At 34.0% G+C, this 18,175-nt stretch overlaps 1 protein-coding gene across 1 annotated transcript in view; it reads right to left on the reverse strand.

Annotated features, from left to right (window-relative positions):
* Positions 1-1,246: 1,246 nt before the first annotated feature.
* The window catches only part of C17H18orf63 (chromosome 17 C18orf63 homolog), a 40,009-nt gene continuing 23,080 nt past the window's right edge, over positions 1,247-18,175 (reverse strand). Inside the window, 7 exon segments of the mRNA XM_076837328.2 lie at positions 1,247-1,258; positions 1,817-1,841; positions 1,843-2,822; positions 11,875-12,058; positions 13,271-13,356; positions 13,466-13,562; positions 17,224-17,333. Coding sequence (XP_076693443.2) covers positions 1,247-1,258; positions 1,817-1,841; positions 1,843-2,822; positions 11,875-12,058; positions 13,271-13,356; positions 13,466-13,562; positions 17,224-17,333 — 1,494 coding nt within the window.

Here is an 18,175-nt window from a genome sequence, read left to right on the forward strand (position 1 = left end):
TGAAGTGTTCATCAGTGAAATTTTATGTGATACCTTGAATTTGCTTTAAAATATTACAACAAAAAATGCGTGTCTATGAGTACCAGATTGAGCAGTGGCAAAAGATTAATAATTGGTGGATCTGGGTGACTGTGCTTTTTCATACTGTTATCTGCACTTTGTGTGATTTAAAAATTTTGATAATAAAAAATAATTATTCAAATTAATCTCAATAATAAAAATAGTAAAGGCAAAATATATTTTTATTATCAAATTACTATATAAAATAATTAGAAACTTTCCAAAGATCTGTATAAAATTAAAGAGAAAATTATCAAGTGAATAAGGAAGTTCCACAGCAGCACACGGAACCTGACTCATGCTCACAGGAGTGACCACGAGACACATCTAGAAGAGTATTCATCAGCATTTGGAATGGTCATTTCTGCAAGCATCTCTGCAAAGAGAAATTGTAGGCAGTTTTTTTTTTAAACTTTTTCTTGATAGTGTTGTTTTATCAAACTTTTCCCAGGAGTACATATTAATTTTTTAATTAGGAGAAACTGTTATCTATAATGATATTCTATAATCATCCTCATTATGTTATTGTTTACAGATGATAGAATGACTTTATGTTAAAAATTATGTCAGGTTTTAAGTAAACAAAGTAAGAAGGTGCTATACTTCTAAAATAATATAAAATCTGGAATATATTACATTATTTCCAGAAATACAAATAACAAGTTTTAAGGTACATTTTTTCCTTAACCACCTACTGAGTGTATTAAAATGTAAAATGTCTAAAACAATATAAAATACAACATTATAACATACCTTTTTTAGTTAATTCAAATTAGGATAAAAATTCTATTAGTTATAGGAAGAAATAGCATTTGGAAGAGGAAAGAATGTTTTCTAGTTGATTCCTAAAGAATTTGAAAGTATTCCAATAGTTCTAAGTAAAAAAAGTATTTGTGGATATTTTAGTAACATATTTGTTCTTAGAGAAGAACAGATGGAAACACAGAATAAAATATAATTTCCAGATGCACAAGTTTATGAATTCAGTGCCATGGAGTCAGCATTGTCAATTAAATCTCAAGATCTCAAGTTTAAATTTAGCTGATACTACATCCCTTTCAGAGTGAATTCTGACCTGGTGATGAACCTCTGGTCTCTCTTGAGGTCTGTTATCTCAGGTGCCAATTAGAAGGATGGTATTCTGGAGGTGTATTACCTTACATCTTACGGCAGGCTGCCGCTATCCTCACTTCCTAGTCTGCAGGGACCCCAGAAGAGTGAAAAGCAGCCCACAGGGCCTGTCTCCGTTTCATTCCCTCTCTGTAGTCTTTATTATACAAAACAGTGGCTGTGCATAGACCTTATTCAAGGGATATGCCATTCCCACCTCTCCCTATTTCCTTGCTGATGATGTTAAAAAGAAATTTAAGAATAGCTCCCTTTTACCAAAATACTGGGGAGCCCCCAAAGTAGTAAACCCAATTCAAATAATACAAAGAAAAACAAATAAAAGGTATCATCTCAGTTACTGGTAGATATTCTTTTCTTTTACATCTATGTTCTAAGTTTTGGGAATGGTGAGAGATCTCTTAGGTTTTGGTTTATCCAAATCAGGTATCTATATCAGACTGAAGAAGTACACTTTATTAAAAATTAACTGTATAAACTTACACTTGTCTTGGGTGGAAATTCTGTTTCTTAATACTTGTGTTTCTAGATGATCTTGGGCAAATCCTTTAAATTCTTACTTTTTAAAGGTCTAGTACATCATGAATATCATCAGATTAAAACAATTTTTCCAAATTTTATTTTTTACCTGGTCCCTAGAAGAACTGGATCGCCTGATGAGCAGTGCTGGAATGATGCTTCTTTGAAGTGTCTGAAGGCTCCAGATGTAATTTTCTTTTAGACCGGGCTGTTCTGCTTACTATTGACCTATGATCACTTACATTGACTTCTTTAGTTTGATTTGCTGATTGCTGCTGTAGTTGGGGATCTTTAGTTTCTACGTCTGATTCAAAAATGTGTGGCTGTCTTTCCAGTTTTAGAGACTTGTGGCTTTTCCCTAAAATTTCTGTTATACATTTACTTGTTAAATTTTCTCTTTCACAGAAATTAACAGAGCTTTTTATCATACCTAAATTATTATTTGACATCTGAAATACTTCACTATTAGATAGCTGTTTGCTTTCATTTGATCTTACGGTTGATTTTCCATGAGAAGAGGAATATTTTGTCATACTTTCATAGGACTCAATATTTATTTCTTGCAGAGATCTGGAGCTCTTCTGATTTAAATTTCTAGCATGCATCTGAATGTTACCATTGGGTGTTTTTTTAATAGTTGGACCTAAATTTAGTTTGTTGTCCTTGATTATACTAGTTTTAAGTGAAAACAATTTAGATTCTGTAAAAACATGCTGTTTTCTTTTCAGTTTGCCAAGTTCTGAGATATTTTTGTTTGTCTGTAACATTTTATTTTTGAAAATTGGTATAAATTTAGGGGTGATGTTATTTTGGGAGCTAAGGCTTGTTTGCTGAACTTGATTGTCTCCTCTGTTGAGTTTTGACTCTTTAAAACAAAGTTGTGGAACCTTGTGAGACAGGGATGGCTTTCTATCCTGAGCAGACTCTGGCTGGCCATGCAGAGATGAGAAAATGCCAGACTGTGGCTGGCTTGTGGAAAGCTCCACCTTGTGGTCTGTTGCTACTGAACATGGTAGAAGACTGGGAGCCCAGGAAGGTTTTAAGGAAGTGGCTTGAGTCAGAGAAGCCCTGAACAGTTTTTTAGTAGTCAAATTGGGCGGCTTGACTTTGTTTTCCTGAAAGAATAGAAATTGGAAAAAAAATTAAAGTAATAATGTCCTTAACTGAAAATAAATAAAAATATAAATATCATCAAAAAAAGAATATAAAGTAATACTATAATATGTAGAACAGGTGAAGAAAAACACTACGCAAATAGGCCTTCTGGTATAGTGTGTACATTTCTTATGGTTTGTATCTATCCTTTCAAATTAATGTCTTATGATGAAGGCATATTCTAAATTCTATATAAACAGCTATGAAAACTACACACACAGAGAGCTACATTGTTCTCCAGAAGTGTTCATGCATCCATCTTGCTAAGAATGTTCCTTCTTCTCTAATTGGTTCTCAGCTGTGGTTCTCCCTGTCTTGAAAGTCCCACCTCCTCCAAATCCTCCACCTGTCAATCTACCACAGAATGACTGTTTTTCTCTCAACCCTCTAAGGATCTGCTGCCAGTTAACAATTATCTGTCACAAAAAACTAGTACAGGGAAGTGGTCTTATGGTTTAGTGAGAATGTTTCACCTCCCTAAATAGATACTACATTCTTGGAGAGTAAGAATCATGACTTACTTTTTCTTATATCTTTTATACTTACTCAAAAGTACTTGTTGAAAAAATTAAATCAATGGAGGAGATGTTGTGTCTACACTAAACCTTTTAAGATAAGTGGGATTTTGGCTACAGGGCAGGGCTTTGTCTTAATTGTGTTTGTACTTTTGTTGCTTACCACAGTGTTTCAGCAAGTATTTGTCAAACTGACTGGTCAGATGCATCAAAGAGAGCCAAGTATTTATGGTTAGCTTGAAAAATTAAAAGTCATGTTTTCTTTTTAAAACATAACAATAAATAAAACAAAAATTTTATAATAAATTAACCATTTTAACTATTTTTAAGTGAACAATTTACTGGCTGAAAGTACAATTTACATTGAACTTATGTTATCTTATGATTTCTAAAACATTTTCTTTATCCCAAACAAAAATGTTTCCCCTTCCTCCCAGCTCCTGGGAGCAATTTGCCTAGTCTAGATAACTCTATGAATTTGCCCATTCTAGATATTTCATATGAAATAAAACAGTATTTCTCCCTTTGTGTCTGGCTTATTTCACTTGGCATAATGTTCTCAAGTTTCATCCATGTTGTAACATACATCAGAATTTCATTTTCTTTTATGGTTGACTATTCCATTGAATGCACATATGACATTTTATCTATCAATTCATCTATTGATGGAAGTGTTTATAATCTTTTAAAATACATATCGATTAAATTTTAGTGTCATTAAAAGAGTGAAATGTAGTAATAATCTGAAACATTGAACATCTGAAACATTGAACACAGTGATTTTTCACCTTTCTACATCAAAAATATCTCACAGCTTAAAATAAAATTTAAAAAACTTCTAGGAATAACATTCAAACCAGAACAATTGTATTTTCTCCTGCTTACTGAAGTTCAGTTGTTGAATGGGGTTAAGAGGAAACTAGGAGAGACTTTGGGGAGATCAGACCTATAAATAGGAAAAATAAGAGATGAACCCAATTATCTATGAGGCATAATAAGTTACATAAAATTGTAGTGGTTTAAAATTTTAAAATCTATATAACTTTAACATACACTTTGGGGGACACAATTCAAATACCTCTAGAGAGTAAAGAGTGGGGTACAGCTGTTCTTCTAAAGTCCTCTGTATATGGGAGCCAACATAAAGGTAAAAATTGTCTGAGTAATCTTGTATACCATTTTTGTCAAGATACCACAAGAAGAGACCATCACCATCAGATTGATTAAGAAGTGAAGGCTTGCCCCATCCCCAGTGGGAATGATATACTGGTATTCAACTTTCTTCCTGGTGTTCTTTCCTGAGCAAGAGCTTGGAAATCTCAAAGTGACATTTTCTCCTTTGCATTCAGGGTTTTGATTTAGGACCAGCCAATCAGTACACATATACAAAATTTGGAAGGAGGAAGTAAGGTAAAGCCCCACTTCTGCTATTTTTGATGAAAGGCTTAATTAATTACAAATGTCTTCTTTGACTTTCAGTTATAGTTAGCAGAAGCTCAGGTGATCACTCACCAGCCCTGCAGATATTCAGAGCAGATGAAGCTTAAAGCATGTGCTTTTGCTATAGACCCTATTAGGCAAACCTACCAGTGAATTTCCCCGTGCACCACTGCCCTCATCTTATGCACACCAATTAACCATGTGAGAAGGATTCTTAAATATGGTTGAAATTCTACTTCAAGGAGATGATTTTATCTGAAGTGGCTGAGTTACCCTGAAGTGTCCAGGTTGAATTTTTTTCCCATTTGATGAAAAAAGGGTTCAAGAACTAGGATGAAATTATTATAGAAAAGTGAAAAACATTCATTTTTTGGACCCTGGGTTTCATAAACTGTAGTAACTTTTAAACTACATACCTACAGCCTGAAATATCAAAAGAAAAATGCACTCTAGAAAGATTCATGTAAGAATAAATTACTTATATTCTAACATAAAACGTTTCCAGAATATGGGTCTTGTTTTTCAAATATGTTTATATTAATACTCTGTTTTCTTCTTGCCTGTCTGAGATATTCACTGCTAGTGAAATAGTTTCCAGGAGTTTGTTTTGCCCCTTGGCCTGTGTCAATATATTATTTACTCATAATTTCAATTTTTAAAATAATATAAATAGCCCAAAGGGGGGAATCTCTAGGTTTATATTCAAAATTTATAAGAAGACTAAAAAGAAACTATGTAAACAGCAGATGAGATCATAAATAATTCACAGAACTTAAATATATGTAAATGGTCAACAAACCAAAGCTTTGTGAAGTCATGAGCCAACAAAAAGCATAAGCTTTATTATATCATTATAATTATTCTCCGAGGTATCATTGGAAAATGCACTTTGGTGGACCTTTAATTTCTAGAATTTATATATAATGTATATAACATTACACACTGATATAAAATTATAGAGAAAACCCAAAAGCTTGAACCTATATTTAGATATGAATGGATATCTAATGGAGGCCTAGTATTAAGGTAATGATTAAATGAAACTTGAGAAATAACCAAAATGTGTGAACAAATATACTTCATCTATTAAGACCTGTATATATGCATGGCACCAGCTTAGTGTGGGGATATTCTCCAAAGTAAATGATTCTGATTTTCTAGCAAATAACTGCTATAGATAATGGTATAGATGAAAAGATATTTAGAGACATATTTTCAGATTGAAAAATGAATATTTGAGGTAAATGAGTAATTGTAGTATGAACTGTTTTTTGATGATATTAAGGAACTGTTGTTAATTCTTGTAGGTATAAAAATGCTCTTATGAGGTAGAAATGCACACCACAGTCTTTAAGGTAAAAGAATAACATATCTGAAATTTGTCTCAAAATAACTCTGATTTATCCCTTACCTAAAAATATGACAAGGGAAGCTAGATGACAGGCATGTGAGTGTTCATTATACCAGTTTCTTTCAAGCATCTTTAGAAATTTCCATAATTTAAAACAGCTAGTTTGGCTAAGCACTCCTGCTAATTAGAACATTTTAAAAAATCAGCTGAATTTTAAAAACTCAGGATAGTTTACAAAGGCCTGGCAATTCTGGCCAATGCAGAACTCTGATGAGCCAGTCTAGCCTCAGACAGCTGGGAGGATTGGCCAAGGCTGTCTAGTGCCTACCTTGCTTCAACATCTGTCTTACCCAACCTTGCTTTCTTCCCATCTTTCCAGGTGTTGCTCCTGTGAAAGACAATCCCTGACAAACATGACACACACTAGATTCCATTTCAGAGTTGCTCCCAGAGTGTTTCATCCATGACAAGTGGTGTCTCACCACTACTGTCTCTTCATACCACTTTACAAGTGAGGAAACTAAGTCACAGGGAGATCAAATAGCTTGCCCCAAATTATACAAGTAATAAGGATTTCAAAACCAGACAACTTCTAGAACCTGAGCTCTGAACAGGAAATCTAAACTTTTTCTAATTACAAAACTCAGAATGAATATCTGGATTTCTTTTCTTTTTTGCTTTTTAAGAGAGAGAGAGAGAGAGAGAGAGAGAGAGAATTTTTTAATATTTTTTTTTTTTTAGTTTTTGGTGGACACAACATCTTTGTTTTATTTTTATGTGGTGCTGAGGATCGAACCTAGCGCCCCGAGCATGCCAGACGAGCGCATTACCGCTTGAGCCACATCCCCAGCCCCCTGGATTTCAATTCTAATTTTGCAGTGTGTTAAACTGTGTGGCTTCAGTTAAATACTTGGATTCCCTGAGCATTGGTTCCTTCTTCTTCAAAATTAAGAAAACAATTTTTTATCTCTAGGGCCAATTTTGATAATTAAATTAGAGGATACATGTAAAGGTATCTGGTACACAGAAAGCACAGAAATAACTAGAAAAGCACTTAAACTAGAAAAATAAAAGGAAAGAAAGGAATGAGTAGACTCATTACAATAAGTCTTTACTTATTATCAGGGTTCCATTTTCAGAAGAAAATCTTTAAGCAAAAGGTATAATGTATGATCAAATTTTCCAGTTATTATTTTACATTTATGAAGCAATTTTCACAAGTACATTGTCCTGTTTTAGTATTTATAAAACAGATTTGAACTGTATTTAATAAATAAATAAAAATACATGATGTAATTATATATCTTCTTCCAAATTCTCTGAATGTAATCTTGGCTAGCAACTAAACTATAAAATAGGTTATTGCTGGGAGCCATCAGCCAAGTAGGTATGACAATTTCCTTGCCAGCGTACCCCCATGTTTCTTTAGTGGAAGGACTCATGGAAATAGGACATTTTGCAGGACATTGCATGTAAGGTGACCTTGCTCAAGGACCAGGGCGGATCCGTGTTTAGGGTGTTCCTGGTTTAGCATAATAGGAGATTAGGGTGTTCCCCCTTTAGAATAGGGCGTATCCTGCTGCTGAGTTCCTCTTGAGTTCTTAGGGTCAGACAGTATATTTTGGGAGACAGAAGCCCAGGAGTAGTGGATTTGGGCAGTGGTGGATTTGGGCAGAGAACGTGGATTTCCCCAGAGCGTGTTTGTAGAAGGCCGGTGTGAGATCGGAAATAAAGAATTGCTGTTTGAATCTACAAGCTGTGTGGTGGCTCGTGATTTGTGCCCAGCCAGAGACTGCGGCATCTGGTGGTTCGTACGCGGAACGCCTGAAGCTTGGGGGTAAGTGAAAATTGCTTGCCCCTGAAGAAGAGCGAAAGAATGGGTGAGCATTTCAAAAAACAATGTGTTCTTGTTCTGATTTATTTTGTTTTTATTTCAAGTTGCCTGTTCCTAGAACTTTCTCAGGCAAACTGGGGAAAATGGTTGACTCAAAGTTTGAAGTTGTTCACCTCCAAGGAAGAGAAATTGTTAGAGAAAGGAGGCACCCCAGTAAGACCAAGAACAATTAGGGCATATGTTGATACAATACAAAAATGTAGCCCATGGCTTTTTAAAGACGAGTTATTAAGTATATCAATGGGGCCATCATGGTATCCTGTAGAAGGATTTTTCTTCAACAAGAAAGAGATGGCTAATTCTGTTTACTACGCTTGTCTAAGATCTTGGTTTTTACAGACATCTGATTAATTTACAAAGCTAAAGTGTTAAAATATCAACCACTAAATATAAAATCAAGTACTCTTTACTTATTAAGTTCCATAAGGTAATATATTTAAACATTATGTGTGTTTTCATAAATTGGTAAATGGAAAAAAAAAGTTTAATATTGCTTTGGTCTGTGTCTTTGCTGAAACAAGGTTACTAAGTGTTAAGATTCTATCATGTGTAATTTATATACAAAGAGTATAAGAAGTTTCAGTTGGGTTTCAATTATAGTATTATAATACCATAAAAAACATGAAAGTATTTCATCTTATTTAAGTGGAGTAATTTGTCTAGATCAGAAATTTTATAAGGGTTATTTCAGAATGTAAATTTATAAAAAGGGTTAACGGCTTAAAAAGAGATATAAAAAGATTCAAGATGTGAAAATATATTTTAATATGGAAGGTTAAAAGAAAAAGAAATGTTTCTAGATGAGATAATCTCTGTGTGGTAAAGTAAAAAGTTGTACTTTAAAAGCTTGAAAAAGGAAAAAAGAAGAAAAAAGTATGTGTACATGGCAGATTGAAACAAAGCTTCTTAATGGAGTAAAAAAGGCCTTTGGTTGAAGGGCAGCCATGTAAACTAACATTTAAGCGATTTAAACAGAATCTAAGCCTCGTTTAAAATAGTGAAGCTGTAGGTGGTGAAAAAGTACATTTAAAAGTACAGTATAGGTGATAATTGGAAGGCTTTAAAAGGTTAATTTGAAGGTGGTTAAGATGCCTTCATGATGGAGGAAAGATTATGTCATTCGAAGCCTAGTTAATCTTAAAAGCATTACTTAAAAAAAATAAATAAATAAAAAACATTAAAATGGGAAGATAATAGGATAAAAGATATTTAGATAAAGAAGATTAAAAATTTGAAGTGAAAAATTTTAAAGACAGAAGTATAGAAAGTTAAAAAGAAAAAAGTTAGAAAAGATGTAGGAAGACAAAAATTAGAAAATGGTTAAAAATGTCAAGTAAAGGTATTTCAGATAAAAAATACAAAAAGCTAAGACAACTATTAGATACAGATATTCAATATAGAATTAAAATGTACTTATTAAAGCAAAAGAGGGAATTGGAAAGGGGTATATATCCCCCAAAGATAAACTTAAAATAACCTTTTTTTACTCTAAACTTTTTAAATTTGGATTCATCAGGGCTTAGTGCTGTGGAAAGACATTTGAATCCAAACAATGTACATAAGCCTGAAGTTCTTTGGAAAGATATTCTAACAGGACAATGGAAAGGTTCTGACCCAGTGATTGTCTGGAGTCGGGGCTCTGTTTGTGTGTTTCCACAGGGAGAACAGCAGCCGATTTGGATTCCAGAAAGACTAACTAAAACGATTTCTACAGATGGAAAAGAAGATGATTTGACTCAAATCCATTTCAGCTGATATCCAGAACTCCAGCTTGGCCATTCTTACATCTGCAACAGTGATTAACCAGGATGCTTTTTTCAATATCTATTTTATTATTGCATTTTTCCACATCATAAGGTTCTATTTTTATTTTTTGAGCTCATACAAACCTAGGTTAATGTTTTTTTTTGATCAGTTTTATTTTTTGACTGTGGAGTTTTTAAACATTGCAATGGAGATTTCACCTAGGTAAAGCTACAAGGCCTCTATTATTATCTTATGTGTTGTACGTTTGTTTGCACATTTGTGTTTTGTGTTGTATGTCTGTGTGTGCGTATGTCCATATTTCATATATGAGGAGCGCTCATGAGAATATGGATCCAAATTATTTTTTTTTATTCACATGATTTAAATGGCTTAATTTAAATTAGGTAAACAGCTGTTAAGGATTGTTTTTAAAGGTGGTTAACAGATCTGCTTGTTTACTAATTTAAATCAGGTAAACAGCTGTTAAGGATTGTTTTTTAAGGAGGTTAACAGATCTGTTTGTTTACTTTCACCTTTCCTTTTCATTATATTTAATAATTCTTTTCAGGATAATGTCTTTTTAGCATCATTGCCAGAATTCCTATCTTCATCCCAATGAATATAACTCAACAAGTATGCTCAATCAAGGAGTCAACTTACTTTGGGAGGAAACGGACTTTGGGAGGAGACGGACAGATTGATAGATTCCTCCACTTTGAACTGCTTACAGAACTTGCCTAGACTATGTAACTATCGTTCGGTACAGCGAATTGTGGTAATGCTAACCTAAGACAGGAGGCTGACACCTAAAGGTCAGTTTTCCAATGACGGGTAAGAACCATATGTTGAATTGGACAACCTACCAGGCACGGTTCTTAAGCCACATTAACCTCACTCCCCCACTGGCACCAAGGCCAAATTTGGGGGCCAACAGAGGTAAGGCAAAGAACCTCACCCCCCCACTGGTGCATAGACCTATCCACAAGTATGGCTGTATGCTGGACCGGTAGTCAGTGACGGGTATGATCCAGTTGCAGTGGTATCAACCTAAGACAGGAGGCTGACGCCTAAAGGTCAGCTTTCCAATGACGGGTAAGAACCATATGTTGAACTGGACAACCTACCAGGCACAGTCCTTAAGCCACATTACTTGTTTAATTAATCAGAAGGGGGGAGATGCTGGGAGCCATCAGCCAAGTAGGTATGACAATTTCCTTGACAGCTACTCCCATGCTGTCTAGTGGAAGGACTCCTGAAAGGTGACCTTGCTCAAGGACCAGGGCGGATCCGTGTTTAGGGTGTCCCCGGTTTAGCATAATAGGAGATTAGGGTGTTCCCCCTTTAGAATAGGGCGTATCCTGCTGCCTGAGTTCCTCTTGAGTTCTTAGGGTCAGACAGTATATTTGGGAGACAGAAGCCCATTGGAGTGTGGATTCGGGCAGAGAACATGGATTTCCCCAGAATGTGTTTGTAGACGGCCGGTGTGAGTTCGGGAATAAAGAATTGCTGTTTGAATCTACAAGCTGTGTGGAGGCTCGTGATTTGTGCCCAGCCAGAGACTGCGGCAAAACTCTAGGGTATAGGGTAAACCCCGAATGGCCCTTCTTTCACTTATCCACCAGCAGACATAGTGGTTTCTCAGTGAAGTCAGATAGGAGCCAGTACTGCTTTCCTCCTGCAGCTTCCAGAGAAGACCTCCAGTGGCTTATCCTGGTGAGCAGCAGGCACCCCGCCTTCTACTGAACTGAGTTTGTACCAACAGCACGGTCTCCAAAAAATACTCTTTAGTGCCCTCTTTAATCTCTAGCAACCCAACTCATTTATATCCTCAATGTAGGTGAAATATTTCAGTAAAAAACTATAATACCATGTTAAATACACTGGTGACAAATGGCAAGAATAAATAGCTAAATACATTGATGATAGCATATAGTATTAATGAAACACTGAACTAGGAGAAAAAGTCCCTACACAGGGACTGGGTCATCAAAAGAAAGCAAGAGATCCAAGTAAGATGGCTGCATTATATTATTTGAACTTTAAGTTAAGATTAAAACATCTCTTACCTGTATATGAGGTTTGGTTAGTTCATGTGTGTAGTAGCAAGGTTTATTTGTCATCTTTATGGGAAATCCACATATCTGGGGTAGTTTAGACTTTAAGTCTGAAAGAAAACTTTTCAATACTCCTTCCAAATCTACCCTTGGAAAGAACTGTATGGGCTGACTTCTAATGCAACTGAGAGGGTATCTGAACAATGTTAAAGAACAATGTGAGGGGTTTTGTATACACGAGATAGCAACTGTCATGGAATTTTAAAAAGTATTTAAATAGCAATGTTGAAAAGATACATAACTAAATCCTAGCTAGGTTTTATATTGCTGTCCCATACTATTCAAAGCCAAAAAGCACACTTCCTCAGAGACCTTCTTCATTCCTTCCATTTTTTAAAAATTTAACTTTTTGTTAATAATAGTTGCATATTTTTATGGGGGTATATGATATTTTAATATAACATTCACAATCAAGGCAACTCTTGTTCCCTAATTATACAGCTGGCAAACTAAGTTATTAAAAAATAATTTATAAGGAAAACATAACACTTGTAGATTATAATGATGAATATCTCATATCTCAAAAATCAATGAAATATCAGAGAGCCAACACATATGGATTATAATCAAATCCTAAAAGCAGTTCTCTGAGGGAAGAAGTTACTTCTTCTCATGAGAAATATTCTAAAGACTTGGAATAATGTCTTCACATTGAGTGAAAGGGTGTAACTGGTATATGTAAACCTCAGTTTTACAGCAGATGGTTAGGAAATGTAAAATAGAGAGAGCAGGTGATGGCTATTCCATTTCTAAATTCCAGTTGGCCAGAATACAAAGAGTAAGAGACAGGAAGGGTGAACTCAGTGCTTATTAAGATTTTAGAGTTCTACCTGAGCACTTGTGCTCTTTTTATGATTGAATTTTTAAAAAATACTGTTAACTATTTTCTTAAGTTAATTTGATGCATTAAATGCAAGTCATATCCTCTAAACTGCCTGTAAAATTAATCTTCCAGAAAGAAAAATCTTCGTTAATTTCTTTAATTCAACCCTTCCAATAATGTCCAACATACCACTGGAGGGAGCTCTTGGCTAAGGAGACTTACACCTTTTTTTTTTTTTTTTTTAACTTTTTTTTTTAACTAGGCAACAAATATGAAAATATTTTGTCTGTCTACTCTGTTTTCTTTTTTATCTAAATTGTTGAAATAGTATTTAATGAAAAAATTAGCCTTATTAAGCTCATCCTCAAGTAAATAGGGAGAAATTCTAAGCAAAACAAAAGCCACTCTTGCAGGGAAGTAGAGGGAAAAGTAGTTTCACTTAGCTAATGACAAACTGGTAGTGGGAATAAGACTAGATAAAAGGTGGGCAGACAACATCTGATACAAGTGGTGCCTAAAGGATACGTGAAGGTTCTTTCTCCGACCATTTTGAAGTAGATGTTGCAATATATTTTAACATCTCCACAATCTTCTGGAAGTTTATAGCCATACTACAAATTAAGCACAAAATTTAAATCATCTTGGAGAAAGCCAAACTTTGGTTAAAACACAAGAAACAAAAAAAGATAATTCTAATATAACATATATTTCTGCTCCTACCAGCTCATCCCAGTGCATTTGGAAATCTTCAAATGAGTGAAATGGACAGTCAGGGGGTGTGACATGAAGAATATTTATTATTTGTCCCATTTTCATACTGTGAAAATAAGAGTTGGTAAAATATATGAGCCAATGCCTAAATATAGCTTGATAAGTTAACTTGCAATTTAGAAAGTGTTCAAAGATTTAGCAACTATCTCACTAACCACATATAAACTTAAAAACTAAGCTGGGCGTGATGGCGCATGCCTGTAATCCCAGTGGTTTGGGAGGCTGAGACAGGAGGATCGTGGGTTCAAAGCCAGCCTCAGCAAAAGCAAGGCTCTAAGCAACTCAGTGAGACCCTATCTCAAAATAAAATAAAAAATAGGTCTGGGGATGTGGTTCAGTGTTTGAGTGTCTCTGAGTTAAAACAAACAAACAAACAAACAAAAAACCCTAATCATTTTCTCAAACACACATTGTATTAAATCTTTTGTCTTAATTGACAAATAAAAATCACATATACTTATCATGTATGGCAAGATGTTTTGAAATATGTATACACTGTGGAATGGCTAAATCAAGGTAATTAACATAATAAGCTTTGCCTCACATACACACATGCTTTGTGTTGAGAATACTTAAAATCTACTCATGGTAATTTTTAAGAATATATCATTAACTATAGTCACCATATTGTACAATAGATCTCTCCAACTTATTCCTCCTAATGAAATTCTGTACCCTTTGACTATAATCTCCCTAATCTAGCTCTTCACCCCCACCTTATTCCTTGGCAACTACCATTCCATTCTCTGCTTCATGGGTTTAAAATCGCAAATTCCATGTATGAGGTCACCCAGAATTTGTTTTTCTGTCTGGCTTATTTCATTTAATATAAAGTCCTCCAGGCTCATCCAAGTTGTCACAAATAACAGGATTTCCTTGTTTGTTAAGGCTAAATCGTATTCCATTGTATATATTCACCACCTTTTCTTTATCCAGTCCACTACTGAGGCATACTTAGGTTGTATCCATCTTGGCTACTGTGAATAATGCTACAATGAATGTGGGAATGCAGTATCTCTTTGACATACTTATTTCATTTCCTTTGTAGATCCTTAGTATGATTGTTGGATCATATGGTAGTTCCATCTTTAACTTTTTGAGGAACCTGCACTTTGTTTTTCATAACAGTTATACTAATTCACATTTGTACCAACAATAAGTCAGGTTTCCCTTTTCTCCACTTCCTTTTCAATACTTACCTTTTGTCTTTTCAATAACAGCCATTCTAATCAATGTGAGGTGATATCACATTGGGTTTCAATCTGCATTTCCTTAATGTGGAACATTTTAAAAAATATATGTATTGGCCATTTGTAGGTCTTCTTTTGAGAAATGTCTAATCAAGTCCTTTGTCTGTTATTAACCCTGCTATGGTTTGAATGCTTGTCCCCTCCTAAACTCATGTTGAAATTTAATTGCCATTGTAACATTTTAAGAGGTGTGAACTCTGAGAGGTGAAAAGGCCAGAGGCCTGCTCTCATGAGTGCATTACAGGCCATTATCTCAGGAGTAGATTTAGTATAAAAGAACAAGTTTGGCGCTACTTTATGGCATATCTCTCTCTTGCCTGTGGCCTTTCCACCATGGAAATGATGCAACAGATGTATTAAGAATTGCAATGCAAAAAAATTATGAATGTTATGCACTCCTCTATTGTGATGTATGTAAGAAATAATAAAAAATAAATAAAAAAAAAAGAAACTCCTCACCAGACACTGAATATGCTGGCACTTTGTGGACTTCCCAGCCTCTAGCCCTGTGAGAAATATTTGTATTATTTATAAATTAACCAGTTTTAGTTATTCTGTTACAGCAGCACAAAATGGACTAAGACAAATCCCCTATAATTGCATGGTTTGAAAACATTTTCTGCCATTTCATAGGTTATCTCTTCACTCTATTGACTGCTTCTTTGCTGTGCAGAAGTTCTTTAATTTGTCCATTCTTACTTTTGTTGCCTGAACTTTTGTTTAGCTCCAAGAAACCAATCCCCAGATTTTTCCAGTATGTTTTCTTCTAGTAGTTTTACAAAATCCTTCTTGAGTTGATTTTTTATAGGGTATGAAATAGCATTCTAATTTTATTATTTTCCATGTGGATGTATAGTTTCCCCAACACCATTTATGGAAAATACTCCTTTCCCTATCATACATTCGTGGCACCTTTGTTAAAAATCAATTGATCATAAAAATGTGAATTTATTTCTGGTCCCTCTATTCTGTTGGTCTGTTTTTATGCCAGTGCCAGACTATTTTAGTTATAGTTTTACAGTATAGCTTGAAATCAGGGATGTAATACCTCCAGGTTTGTTCTTTTTATTTAAGGTCTCTTTGGCTATTTGGGGTCTTTGGTGGTTCTATAGGAGTTTTAAGATTTCTATTTTTCCATTTCTTTGAAGAATGTCATTGATATTTTAATAGGAATTGCATTGAATCTGTAGATTGGATAGTATGGACATTGTAAAATACTGTTTTTTTAAAAATCCATGCATGAGTTATCTCTCCAATTATTTTTATCTTCTTCATTTCTTACATCAGTATTTTATAGTTTTCAATGTATAGGTCTTTCACCTCTTTGGTTCAATTTATTCCTGAAGTAATTTGCTTTTATTTTCTTCTCTCTATCGTGCATGCGCAATAGCATGCACTATTATGTATGGGACTGTTTTCTTGATTTATTTTTCAGACATTTCATTGTTAGTGTACAGTTTAATATGTTAATTTTGTATTCTCCAATTCCACTAAATTCATTAACTAGTTCTAAGCTTTTTGGTTAAGTCTTTAGAGTTTTCTATATATCACACTAAATTATTGGCAAATGAGACAATTTAACTACTTCCTTTCTAATTTGAATGTCTTTTATTTCTTTTTCTCTCCTAATTGCATTGGTCAGGACTTCCAGTACTATTTTGAATATAAGTGATGAGAGTGAGCATCCTTGTCTTGTTCCTGATCTTAGAGGAAAAGTTTTCAAGTTTTCATCAATGAGAATGACATTAGCTGTGCTCTGAGATTGACATTAGCTGCAGATTTTTCATTTATAGCCTTTATTTGTATTAAATCTTAACAACTAAAATTGTTAGCAAAACTAAGTTGAATTGCTGCAAACAATGTGCCAATTAAAAATACAAAATGATCATTAGTAAAATATCGCCACATAAAATTATGACTGGTAATTGCTAGACGTTAGGGAAAAATCTGCTAAGAGTTTAATAAATGACAGTTACATTTTTTCCCTATCTACCTCTTCCCTGCTTCAACATTTAAATTATGCTACTAATTCATTTTCCTGAGCAGGTTAAAATTTCATCTTATACGTTTACATTGATAAGTAATCATTTTTTCTGAAGATAATACACACTTAAAACTTAGTTCATATAAAATTATAATGAATCATTCTTAGATACAAATTTATAAAATTTTGATATAGTATTATGAGATTGTCATCTTATAATGAGAAATGTAGAAACTGTACTGATTTTTAAAACTAGATCTAATAAAAATGTAAATACATAATAAAATTATTTTGGTAATTTAATAAAGAAAATTTTGACTTCTGTAAGTATGACAATATTATTCCAGTACTGTTCTAAAGTTACAATTCAGTTTTTAAAATTCACCAAAATTATCTATACTTTTATACATATCAATGTTGAGGAAATTACTATATTCTGAACCCACCTTCAACATTACAAATTGAAATCTCACCTTGGTAAAATGTAGCACCAGTTGTTCAAAATGGAAGGTCTCTCAATGACAGCATTCTTGTTAGAATGAAAATTCTCTATAATACTTTGAGAAATATCAAACTCCTTTAGCTTTTAATTGAAATAAGATGTTAATGCATAAGTCCTCAAAGTATTTGGCAAAAAAAACATTAAAAATACAATCTCTATATGTACAGGTAGTTTATCCAGTAGTTTTAAAGATTTAAGCTTCACCGAATCATGCATAGCTGCTTTACAATATGCAATCCATGTGTCACAGCACCCTGTTTCTTCTCAGTACAGTGTATCAAGTATTTCACACTTTCCCTTTTATCCTTCTAACCCAAACTCCTATTTTGTAATTTTTTCAACTCATTTTTAGGATTTTTCATTATGTTAATTTACAAGGAGTTGAATTCCTTCTAAAGGAAGCTATTTACATTTTGTAAGCACAGCTGCTTAATCAGTTTTTAAACATTTTTTTAAGTGCAGGATAGGTGGTTAGACCTCTACTTGGTCTTTTGGAGGACAGAAGACAGAAGCAATGCTCCATTTTTCTTTTATATCCCTTTTCTGACTCCTGGAATGCTTTATCCTATTTCTTCAGTTCCCTAACAATACAGTATGGTATTTCATCAGCTTATGTGTATCCACTTACAGTTCTCTCACCCTGGAAGAAAGCTCCTGTGAACTATTTTCCTATAGTTAGTCAGATTCAGAGGCCTCAGGTAAGGTTTAAAAAAAAGAAATATTAATGGGTGAAAGGACTCTATATTAAGATTAGGGAGAATGATTCATTGTTCCTCATCCATTTTAATATCCATAACATCATTTGGGAAACAATGTTCTAACTTCAGTGTCTATTGCTTTTCAAGGAATTCCAGCTAAATTGGCCAACTTTTATTATCTGGTCAAGTCAATAGCATCTTAACAATATACTTGAAACATTGCCC

This window comes from Callospermophilus lateralis, chromosome 17, assembly GCF_048772815.1.
Source record: "Callospermophilus lateralis isolate mCalLat2 chromosome 17, mCalLat2.hap1, whole genome shotgun sequence".
NCBI lineage: Eukaryota > Metazoa > Chordata > Mammalia > Rodentia > Sciuridae > Callospermophilus > Callospermophilus lateralis.